This window comes from Ostrea edulis, chromosome 1 (assembly GCF_947568905.1).
Source record: "Ostrea edulis chromosome 1, xbOstEdul1.1, whole genome shotgun sequence".
NCBI classification, from domain to species: Eukaryota; Metazoa; Mollusca; class Bivalvia; order Ostreida; family Ostreidae; genus Ostrea; species Ostrea edulis.
This window is the reverse complement of record NC_079164.1, coordinates 22,101,990-22,114,552: the sequence shown is the minus strand read 5'-3', so window position 1 is coordinate 22,114,552 and position 12,563 is coordinate 22,101,990. Positions and strand designations below refer to the sequence as shown.

Sequence of the window (12,563 nt, the reverse complement as noted above, 5' to 3'; positions counted from 1 at the left end):
CATGATACATAAAGTTTTTACATATAAATCACTCATCATGCTTTTCAAATAAGTAATAAAAAAAGTTGGATTGAGGTTGAGATGGAAGTATGAAAATTTACTAACAGAGTCTTTAAAAAAGTTTTCGCATATAATGCACACAATAATCCAAAAGCAAACATGGGTATGACATCATAATAAGCAACAGGCTAATGGCACAACACCTTATCATAATTCATGGATTCTTTACCCAAAAGATCAATTTCGAAGTTTCGCAGTAATTCTATGAACAAATTATGCTATTATGAACCTATCGCTCCGACCCCAGGAAAACAAGTTATTCTGTAGCATTGCTATTTCTTAACTCAGCATACTATTTACATATCCATGTATATACATATAGCAAAAATTGCTAGCATACCCTGAAGAAATCTTCCTTTATAGTGGGAATAAATTCGGTCTTGATGACTGGTTTCTCTGGGATATGGTTGTCCATGATATCATGGGGTCCTGGGGATCTGTCAGAAGAGGCATTGTTTGAAGGAGGTGTGGGATACATTTTAGAAAGTTCTGAGACAGCTGAAACATAAAAAAGAGAAATATCCATTTTTTAGCACACAGAGTGGGGATTCAACATCAAAATAATTTTATTCAGTCCAAAGCAAGGAGGAAGGGGAGGGGTGTGGTGGAGAGAGAGAGAGAGAGAGAGAGAGAGAGAGAGAGAGAGAGAGAGAGAGAGAGAGAGAGAGAGAGAGAGAGCACAAGAGGCCCATGGGCCACATTGCTCACATTGCCCCATATTTAAATATTTTTCCTATTTATATTCACATGGAAAACTTTTGATACATATTGTGACCCCAACCTACCCCCAGGGGCAATGAATTTCACAAACTTGAATCTGCACTATGTCAGGAAGTTTTCATGTAAATGTAAACTTTTCTGGCCCAGTGGTTCTTGAAAAGAAGAATTTTAAAAGATTTTTCATATATATTTTTATGTAAAACTTTGATACCCTATTGTGGCCTCACCATACCCTCGGGGGTCGTGATGTTAACACAATGTCAGGAAGCTTTCATGTAAATTTCTCTGGCTCAATAGTTTTTGAGAAGATTTTCCTTATATATTTGTTTGTAAAACTTTGATACCTTATTGTGGCTCCACCCTACCCCTGGGGGCCATGATTTTAACAACCTTGAATTTGCACTATGTCAGGAAGCTTTCATGTAAATTTGTACATTCCTGAACCAGTGGTTCTTAAGAAGACAGGGATTTTTTAAAAGGGTCTGTAGGGGGCCGAAATAGGGCCCCATTCCCAATGCTAAAAAGCAGGTATTTTTCACAATTTTTGCTTTGAAATTCCCAAACAATGAAAACAAATCAAAGCAGGGTAGCCTTATTATTCATATATCTTCTTAACAAGCCCATAGATTACAATTTTTGCTTCAAAATTGTTAAGTGAACCTAATATTTTGGCTTCTGCTTATTTGAAAGAGGTAAGCTTTGACCAAATTGAAAGTCAGAAGGAGTCCAATTATACCTTAAGGTGGCTCACTACATCCAGAAATAGTTTCTCAAATCAGTACGGATTGATTTAATTATAAAAGATTTGATGATATACAATAAGTATATATGCCAAAATGGCAAAAAATATACAAATTTGGATAAAACATGATTTTCAAAAAAAATTATTTCAACACATATGAACAAAAGACTCTGGGGGATTTGAACTCGAGATCTGCAGTTCACCAGCCCAATGCTTTAACCACTGAGGTATGATGATAGACAAACAAAGAGATCGATACAAATAATTTCACAAAACATTTAAATCACCATCTTGTGACGTGGTGTCATACAGAGTATAAGCTTTAGTGTAGTGGTAGTTAACTACCTTAATGTACTCTAGTTTGGTTTTCTCCCTACTTCTTTGAATGGAACAATTTTCCAAATTTTAAGCAAATTTCGCCATTTTTCCCCAATTGGAAAGGCCCAAACCTTTGAAATCAAGACCTTAAAAAAACCCTGGAAGATTTTTAAAGATTTCCCTATATATTCGCATGTAAAACTTCATACCCTATTGTGACCCCAACCTACCCCTGAGGGTCATGGTTTCAACAAACTTGAATCTGAACTGTCAGGAAGCTTTCATGTAAATTTCAGCTCTTCTGGTCCAGTGATTCTTGAAAAGATTTTAAAATTACTACACCCATTTTTGGTGATTATCTCCCCTTTGAAGGGGGCATGACCCTACATTTGGACAAACTTGAAAGCTCTTCACCCAAGAATGCTTTTGCACAAGTTTGGTTGAAATTGGCTGAGTGGTTCTGGAGAAAATGTGAAAAGTTTAGAGACGACGGGTGATCAGAAAAGCTCATAAAATTTGAGCTTTCAGCTCAGGTGAGCTAAAAAGAGAAGTCCTACATTTCATACCCTCTATATTACCTGTTCTTTACATCTAAGTGTAACGTACAATGTGAAATTTGGATGTGTTGAAATGCAAACACGATCAATTTCATGAACTTACATATTGCTCCATCCGTAACTGTCATTGCATTGCCCATTATGAACTTAGTGGTACCATCATCTAATTTGTCCACCATTTGGCCATGGTCACCAAACTGAAAATTGTATCCAATATGCATATCATTATGATGGTGTTCAATACAAAGCTATTAAATATGCATTAATAGAAAATCTTAAAAACATGGACTCCTCTGTTAAATAGATGTGTGTCCACATCAAATGTTGGAAATCTATTTAAGTATGTCATTGAATGTGGTATTCCGATTGTATGTTACCTGCATTTAGTGCAATGGAGAACTCAACAACAATTCTTTAGGTTTTAACAGCATACAAATAAATCAGTTCAATATCTCAAGGCATTTAGGAAAAAGACTGGAAAACTGGTCACAACAGTAATTTTTCTAAATTAAAGGGGCACAACTCCATCAAAAATCAATGAACCGGAACAAAACTCAAACTCGATCTGTAACTCATCAATATACCCCTGCATATTCAAAATCTCAAGGCGTTTAGAAAAAAAGTCAGGAAAACTGGGTGTCTTGGAAGGTCGGAAAATGGTAAAACTATATGCCCTGACCACTTTGTGGCGGGCGCATGAAAAGACGGTCGCTTGACGGAGATTCCCTATTAATGGTGCACTTATCATAGTACTTACACCATCATCTCTATCTGAATCATCAGAATCAAAGATGTGAGCTAGATCATCATAGCTTGGCTTTAGATCACTCGTGTGAATCAGATTTCTGGGTGCACTAGGAGTTTCTGGTGGAGATGATGTAGAGTCTGAAACACACCAATTTTCTTCATTTAACAACATTAATTTCAGTGCTTTGAAATGTATAAAATTAGAATTTAACCACTAAGAAAATTCTTCAAATATGAACTTCAAACACAAACTACTTTCAACTTTCAAAAACCATCTCCATTTTTCTTACCTGGTATTTCAACTGAAAAGGGATCTCCAAAATCCACCATCTTCATGTCGTCATCCTAGAGGTACCAGGAAATAATGCATGTAAACAATCTGTAGTTAGAACTGGAATCCAAATTCTAATCACAATACATTCTTTTAAATACAGAGATACCAACCCTTTACAATGATTTGGAGGAGTTACCTGGGGTTATGGGCAGTGCTCAGAGCTTACATATTAACTTGCTAATCCAGGATAAGTAACCAATCAAAGTTACTGTTCCTGTACCAGATATGTCTCCTTCTGGCGACTTGAGATAAAATGTATTATGTCATTTTTACTGTTAAAAGATATCAATAGCAAATTTTGATATACTGTATAGGGGAATAATTTCACGGGTTGTAATTTTTCCGGTTTTTCATTTTTTACATTCGCGGGTTCGAATCACTATAAGCCCACTTCCCCTTTTTAAAACACAAACAATAATAAAAATATTAGCGGTTTCTTAAATTCGCGGATTTGTCTAAACCTAGAATATAGTGAAAAGTTCCACCACGATTTATTTCCCCCCTATACAGCAAATCTATTTAGAAATATTAGCCAGTGATAAATCAGTCGTCATCCTCAATATTTACAACATCAATAACACCTGAACATAAGCAGGTACCAGGTGGGCATCATGTGATGTAGGCACCTCTGTACTTTTTCAACAACTCATGAGGTAAAGATAAATCAAGAGAATATACTTGCATATTTGATATAAAGTTTTATGTGTTATGATAGAATTTTGTTTTGCTATTCATGCTTGGTCATTATTTTGCTTTATCCTTTGTAACAACACCAAAATTCTCTAACATTCCCTGCTGGAATGATAAATTGCCAAAATGGTAAGCATGATTTGGACCAATTGCCCATATTTCAGACCTCCAAAGGTATTTCAAAGTTCTCCTATGAGTGTCCAAACTCTGTCCATTCTGTCTTCCCAACGGACTTTGTTGCAAAAATGTTGAACCCCTCTCCCTATTTTTGCAAAGGTATGTAAAACCACAGTAGTTTTAGTCCCCTAAAACCCATACTTCTTTGCAGTATGAATAAAGAACATTCAAAAGAAAATTTTTCCAGTATGATTAGCCACAGCTGTTGGCAAATCACTTTCAACAATAAATTGTAAACATAACTACACCTCTTATCACTACGAAGTCGTCAGTTTTTTGAAAATAGACCAGTAATTTTAGTGTTTATATTCTAAAGTATGCAAAGTCAGTGGTGTGCTTTTTCCCCGTCGTGTGTTTTTGTAAAAATCATATTTCCTTCCATGTGAAACACTTGTATATGAGCTACAAACTGTTTACATTTTGTGAATATTGGAAAAATCAGCATATTCTGCTATAAACTTTGGACAGTGAAGAATCTTCTGTTTCTCCGTCAGAGTGGGGGTCTCCGCCACTTTATTTTCTACCTAACTAAAGCTTAGAAACGGTACAGTTAAGGAATGGGAATGGAAGTTTCTGAAATAATCACGATTTTCTCTTCTGGCAGTATGGGAAAAAACAATAATCAGAAATTAGATTTTGAAAGTAACAGCTGGAGAAACTCATTAAAACCAGGGTAGTTGGCATCTCTGCAAATACAACTAGTGTAAATTGACAACAAATTATAACGTATAGTGCACATACCATTCTCTTATTGAGGAAGTCATCTCGACTTGAGCGGAACATTCGTTTTGATACGGTGGCTGGATTGATAGATTGCTCATCATCATTGAAATCATAGGGGTCTGGCTGTTTTACTTTATGTTTTTGTGATATATAATTCATTGGAAGACTTGGGGATTCTGGCCCAACCTCCACAATAGAACTTGACCTCTCCACACGAGCTCTCTTGATTGGGTATTCCGACCTGGTCAAACAGTTCATCCAATATATAATAACATGCTTTCTCTCAGTTAAATTTTACATGAATTGATTCCTTTAATGGACAATATGTTCATTCAGTTCATGAAATTTTCTTGGTGAATGTCTACCACTTAAAATCAAATTGAATTTTTCAATAGTGTTCACATTATAACAAATCAAACAATTCTAAATTTTGCAGGCATTATCTTTTAACATGCTGTCTATGTAACATACTGTATTTGTATGAAGGACTTACCAGGAGTGAATTAAATGATAATCATAGAGAGATTTTGTGACTAGTTCATCCTCATCAGTATCTTTGGATGGTAGTATTGGTCGCTTTATACCCAGCACCTCCGGCTGGGGCTGAGAGGACTTGATCCAGTTGTTAATACTGGCTGTCTTAGCCTCGCTCTGTTGCCCGGGCCACGACAGAGGCGATGGAATATTTTCTGCCACTTTTGGTGTAGATGCATTGGCAGGTTTAAGAAACTCACTTGGAGTATTATTTTGTAGTGGAGCTTCAGCTGATGTTTTGATGGTCTTATTCTCAGTTCCTGCATCTATAGGTGGATGAGGACTTAGTTTGGGCATGGTAGGGTCTGGTGGGGACTGAGGTCCATTAAGAGGAGACATCTCTGCTGGTGAAGCTTCTACACTTGCAGTTGCACCCCCATTTGTTTCAGAAGAATTGTTTAGTTGTGGAAGTAAAGCATTCCCTGGTGGAGAATTGAATGAGGGAACTGGCCCAGACAGGACTAACGGCACGTCATTTTGTGCTGCATCCTCCCCCATCAAGTGCCGACGATGGAATGGAACAGCACCTCTTGACAGACGTGATTGCTGGCGCTCAAGTTTATCAGGTTTTTCTCCCTTCTTCCCAACAGGAGGTATGCTATTCTTTATTTGTTGGCTGAGTTTGTTTTTAGAACCTCTGTGTCTACAAGAGCAAGATGCAACACTTTATATACACAAATAATGTCAAATAAAACAATAAAAATACTGTAAATAACACATATTTTGCAAGAGACTTTATCATTAGCAAGATTCATTTTTGTGTCAGGGCAGCTTAGCAAATTTATGTGAAAATATAGTTCATGCGAATACACAGCGATTTACAGTATCTAACTTTCATTGCCTTTAAATCAAGTATGATTTTTTTGGTGTGGTCATATTGTGATTAATTCTGATTGGATGTAATTTTTTGTTTTTAAAGTATATATCAATTTATAATTATTTTGGGTGTACAAAATATAATTGACATTCAAAAGTAAAAAAGAATATCATCTCTTAGTCTATACTATTTCAAGAAGCTTAAATATTAAAATGACTCTTTTCATGCTCTCTAAATCATGAATCACTTTATGCATCATATTTTGCCTCGAGACCCATCACATGTCATCAGAGAATTAAGTGACTACATGGACAGTTCCCTAGTTTCACTGTGGATAGCAGTTCCTTCAGTTTCAACATTGATAAATTTATGTATAATATATATCTTCACATCAGATGTGTACCCTGTTCCTGGCTTTGTTGGCAATGCTTGTTTCTCTTTAGTGGGGGTGGAAAAAAACCATCAAAGCTGTGCGAGGATCGACAGAGTAAATAACGGTATAGAGAACTAATTCCAAAAGGAATGAGTAACATCATTTTTGGTTCTAACTATTAGAATTCAAACTTTGCCTGATCCACTCCAGAATAAAAATCCAATGATTATTAGAAGTGGAAAAAGAAAAGTATGGATCATCAGATTAATCATATTTGTTATATGAAATACTGTCTTTCATTTTGAAATGTTAAGAGTCACCTTGGCCCATATTTAAAGATTTTCCCTACATATTCGCATGTAAAACTTTGATCCTTATTGTGGCCCTAACCTACCCCAGGGGGCCATGATTTTTACAAACTTGAATCTGCACCAAGTCAGAAAGCTTTCATGTAAATTTAAACTTCTCTGGCCCAATGCTTCTTAAGAAGAACATTTTTAAAGATTTTCCCTATGCAGGTAAACTTCAATATCTCGAACTTGTTAGAACCAAAGAAAAACTTCCGAGATATCCGAGGGTTCGAGGAATCGAAGTTAATGAATTTGACACCAATACTGTGTAATGTTTTATGTTGCATGTTTTATTTGACACTTAAATAAACACACCTTTTAAAAGCGGTAAAAGTTTTAGTTTGAAGTTAAGCATTTTTTAAAATATGTTTGCATTTGCATGTATATCAATTACTTTGTTTGATACTGCAACACTTACATTTTACAAATTTCTGTCGTTTATCATAGCGATAATTAGTTATCACGTTCAGTTCAGTAATTTTCTGAACCCGGATTTATGTTACGCTTTGTAAATGATAAACCGATCACTGTAATAATGATGAAGATGGAAATGGGAAATACCACTGCCTTGGATCCTGTGCCTTTTTTTACTTCTGTTATAGCATGGAACTTTGTTTCGATTGTATGAACTTTAAGATTCCTTTTTATACCACTGCCAGATAATCCAACTATCCCCCGGGTTGGATACCGGGTCCTTCGTTACATATTGCTTGTCAGATACTGATGATTTTGAATATTAGTGCTGATATTAAAACAAAAATATAAGGTCTATTATTGATTAATTCTTGATTTCTATATCACTTTGATGTGTTTAGTGTTTACTTTGACTTGTAATAGCATGTTTAATGTGTATTACGACAATATCAAATTCCTATTTCAGTACTCATCCTCAAGCTGCTTGTTGAATTATTGTGTCATCTTACGTATAAGTGTGCATTTCATGATCACCTCTAAACACCCCATCTCCATCATTAGATAAAGCTCCCAAATTAACAGCTTGGGGCTAATAAGGCATGATTATCGGCAATGGTTCCATGAAGCCGGTGCTAGACCTAACAGAAACCTCCAACAGACCATAAAATTAGCATAACGGAATGATTGTGTACTTCAGGTGTGAAGTCAATGGAGCGAGAAACTGCATGGAATTCGAGATAACGCATGTGTTTTTAGCACTTGGGACAGTAAATCTACTTTGAGATATGCCAGGTATTCAAAAATTTTCGTGTTCGAAATACTGTTTAAAAAAAAAAAAAAAAAAAAAAAAAAAAAATCATGAATATAATAAAAATGACCGGGACCGTTGACTCACTTCGAGACATCCGTGGTATTTGACATATCGATGTTCAAGATACTGAAGTTTACTTGTATATTTAAATGTAAAACTTTGATCCCCTATTGTGGCCCAACCGTACCCCTGCGGACCATGGTTTTAACAAACTTGAATCTGCACTATGTCAGGAAGCGTTCATGCAAATGTAAACTTTTCTTGCTTGGTGGTTATTGAGAAGATTTTTAAAGATTTTCCCTAGATATTTCTATGTAAAAATATTATCCCCATATTGTGGCCCCATCCTACCTCTTGGGGCCATGCTAAACAAACTTGAATCTATTTTATACCAGGAAGCTTTTGGGTAAATCTCCATTCTTATGGTCTAGTGGTTATCAAGAAGACTTTTAAAGATTTTACCTATACATTCGCATATAAATCTGTGATCCCATATTGTAGCCCCACCCTACCCCTGGGGGTGGGGTTATGATTTTATCAAACTTAAATCTTCACTATGTCAAGAAGCTTTCATGTAAATTTCAGCCTTTCTGGCCCAATGGTTCTTGAGAAGAATATTCTTGTATGACCTCACCCTATTTTTGTGATTATCTCCCCTTTGAAGGGGGAATGGCTCTTCATTTGAACAAACTTTTCTGGCTCAGTGGTTCTTCAGGTCATGCCCCTCTATCTTGTTTGTTTTAGTGACCTTAGTGTTGATTGGAGGGTTTCTAGCCAATCAGAGGCATCGTTGACAAGTTAAAGGAAGTAAATAGATAACATATTGACAGAACCGAATTTGCTTAATAGTTGTAAATTGAGAATCAATTATCTGCCAGTTTGGTTTTTGATACATCGCAGTGAATCGTTGCATCACTGTATGTATTGTATACTTATTTTTCTTTCTTTCTGGCACTGTAAACAAAAGGTTTAGCTTTATATTAACTATTCCCTCTTACCTAGCACAATTACAAGTTGTTTTGACAGAAGGATCGTTGAAATTCCAAACCCCCACTGCTGCCTCATCACTGATAGTTTCCATGGACCTGTAAATCATAATTTCTGGTTACCAATCTTTATTGAATTTTTTTTCATCATAAACCAATTATCACTCCACAGAGCATGTATTTATTGTGAATGACGAAATCTTGGCATGTTCTTGCATTTATATTAGATAATGCAAATTCAAGGCATCTTACTGTGATGGTTGTTTTTGCAATAAAATTTAATGTGATACACAAGATATATGTACATAAAAAGCTTTGCTTAAGACTTCTTGTAAATTACAGTAAATCTACATACATGTATGTACAATATTTTGCTGAATATGCAAATTTTTTCCTTGAATTTATTTTGTGAGAAAGAGGTGCGTATTCAGGGGCTGACAAATAGATTTTTAAATGACCAAAATTCACCTGCCCTACCTGCAATTTTACTTGCCCTACCTACCACAAATTATGAAATAAAACAACCTAGTTTATGTCATTCGTTTATATTTTGTGGCCATTTCACATTCAGCATAATATAATTCCTGTGAGCCTCACTGGTTTGATGGGATTCAATTTCTCAAATTCTAAAAAAAATGTGCATCCACTTAATCATGTTAATATAAATTCACATTTGTGATGTGTCTGCCTTCAATATATTTACCAATTGTTATGAAAGTAGAATGTTAATGTACAAAAATAAATTTCATTTTTGAAAATTCTTGATGTCTTGAAGTTGAGGGAACTGCAACACTTCACAACAGCATTCTTTTCATTTGGCGTGTAGCATCTTAGTTCATACCCATGTGTATTTTGCAGCCCATTCACCAGCAATGGTGATGTCTCCATATGAGTGAAAAATTCTGGTGCAGGACGTTAAATTTTTTTTTTTTTTTTTTTTAATAAATACAACCAATCCCCATCGTCAGCCTTCTGTCGCCAATTTGTCTACCAATTAGTGTTGAAAATTGCACTTAAAACTAGTGGTAAGATTTGTATTGCAGGAGACTTGCAACGACACAGATTAAACTGGTTCGCATATTTTACCAGTTAAATACATAACAGAAGATAACTCATACTGTGATTTACTTGCGAATTCAGTCCCATTGTAGATTTGGATTTTTTAAGTCACATGTTCGAGGACAAGTGGTTATTAAAAATCCACTAGCTCCACCAGAAAATCCACTTGCCACAAGCATTGGGCAATGGGATATGTCAGCCCCTGTGAGTATTATATACCAATATAGGTTTTTTAACCACATTTCCCCCCCCCCCCCCCCCCAGGTGATTTCATCATACTGCAATATCATTTGATCCACAGACATAGCCTTACAAAAAGCAATTTCTAAAAAATTATTGCAGGAATGCAAAATTGTTGAAAATGTGGTACCCAAAATGTGTAAATAAAGCAAATATCTCATAACACCCCACCCCACTTTTCAGACCAAAAAGGGTGTGTGCATTCAGCAAAATACATTATATCATAAATTTCCAAACATACAATATTTCCTTTCATAAATTCATTAGTTTAAGAAAACAATAAAAGCAGTGTCTTACCTTTTTGCAATGCCTGCAGTAATGAGACTATCTTGAGTAACCTTTTCTGTGACTCTGGCGCTAAATGCTTTGGCTGACTTAGCCATTAGATCTGCGTTGACATCCGTGTGAGCTCCAGTGTATGGTGCACACTGGATCTTTCCCCCAGCATCAGTCCCTGGGATAAGAACAGCAGCTGCTGGTGAGGTAGGTGGAGTTAATAAGCCTCCTGGGGCCACACTTGGACGATGGATACTCGGATTTGGTGCACGCGTTGGAGCATCTTCCATTTCAGAGAGTAATACAAAACAGGATGGGTACTTCATCCTTACACCAGCTGCAAATACATATGTACACCTCTAACAAATATATCATTGTATTGCATGTCTTGCTTATCAAGATGATAGAATTTGTGGCAAGTGTTAATTTCAAAAAAATATTGAATGAACTAGAATATTGACTTAGTCAGAAAGGGCCCCACCAAGAACTTAATTCATATATTACATCTACTAGTGCTAATCACATAGAATTCATTCATATTTGTAATATAATAATTTCCAAGATCTTCATATCCATATCATTTAATTTCACATGTTAAATGCTTTTTCATTGGTTGACAAATTAGTGGTAGTGCTACATACAATGATGCAGTTTTACGTCTTTTTTGGGGTGGGTGGGGTGGGGGTGGGGTGGGGTGTGTGTGTGTGTGGTATACCTCCATCCAACGAAAAAAAAATTTCTTTAACTTAAGTCAAACTGCAGTATCAACTACATTTGTATAAATGTAAAAGCTCTAAGTGTAGTGTAGCAAACTTAGCAAGACGGTCTGCTGTAATCTTGACCTTAACTTGTCCTCACGATAAAAAAATACCCAAGTGTCTTTCTTTAATGATCAACTACCTTTGTATATAATATGAAAGCTTTTTGTTGAAAAACTGTTCAGATATAAAGTAACTATGAAAGAGATAATGGACAGAGGCATATAGATGCCCATAATCCAAGCATTACATTATCAGCAAAGGTCTTATGGAATTGCTTTTCCATTCAATATGGCATGACCCCGTATCCAATTTTTGTAGATCTGCCTTGTGTCACCCAGTTAAAACATAATACTACATAGTGAACGGGAATAATGATTGTCTACATTTATCTTAATGTCATTTCTACCCTTACAGGACCGTCAATCTACAAGAATTGACAGTGACTTTTTTTTGGTTTTGCAAACTACCACCCCTCCTTTTGAGTTGGGAAAAATTAGCGACATTTTCCTCAAATTGGGAAAAATCATTCATAGAAAACTAAAATGGTAAAGATGCATAAAATAATCAAATAACATTTTTTTTGTTTGAGGTTTATTTCAGATTTGATTTAAAATCATAAAATAAATCATTATTTAACATTAAATATGCATTGGAAGTCACACCTTGTATAAATATTATTTACTTTCTCTAAGAAATACTTATTGACTAATATCATAATGAAAATAATAAATGATTAATTCACCAGCATTTGTACCCATAATCTTGTATATTATATTAATAATCAAGTTTCCAGAATGTCTCTCCTGTTTGTTTTTTTCGGATTGTAGTAAAACCCTATACTGTTGGCCACTTCCTGTTATTAGCCTGACCCTAC

The 12,563-nt window shown here is 35.5% G+C and overlaps 1 protein-coding gene across 2 annotated transcripts in view; it reads right to left on the bottom strand.

Moving 5' to 3' along the window:
- Nucleotides 1-12,563, bottom strand: part of LOC125663683 (mediator of RNA polymerase II transcription subunit 13-like) — a 34,279-nt gene that overhangs the window by 16,328 nt on the left and 5,388 nt on the right. For both annotated transcript variants that reach the window (XM_048896009.2, XM_048896010.2), the window contains exons 7-14: nt 10,950-11,265; nt 9,366-9,452; nt 5,562-6,245; nt 5,087-5,309; nt 3,435-3,489; nt 3,155-3,282; nt 2,501-2,594; nt 401-558 (exon numbers count right to left, since the gene is read on the bottom strand). In XM_048896009.2, coding sequence (XP_048751966.2) covers nt 401-558; nt 2,501-2,594; nt 3,155-3,282; nt 3,435-3,489; nt 5,087-5,309; nt 5,562-6,245; nt 9,366-9,452; nt 10,950-11,265 — 1,745 coding nt within the window. The remainder of the gene's footprint in view (nt 1-400; nt 559-2,500; nt 2,595-3,154; nt 3,283-3,434; nt 3,490-5,086; nt 5,310-5,561; nt 6,246-9,365; nt 9,453-10,949; nt 11,266-12,563) is intronic.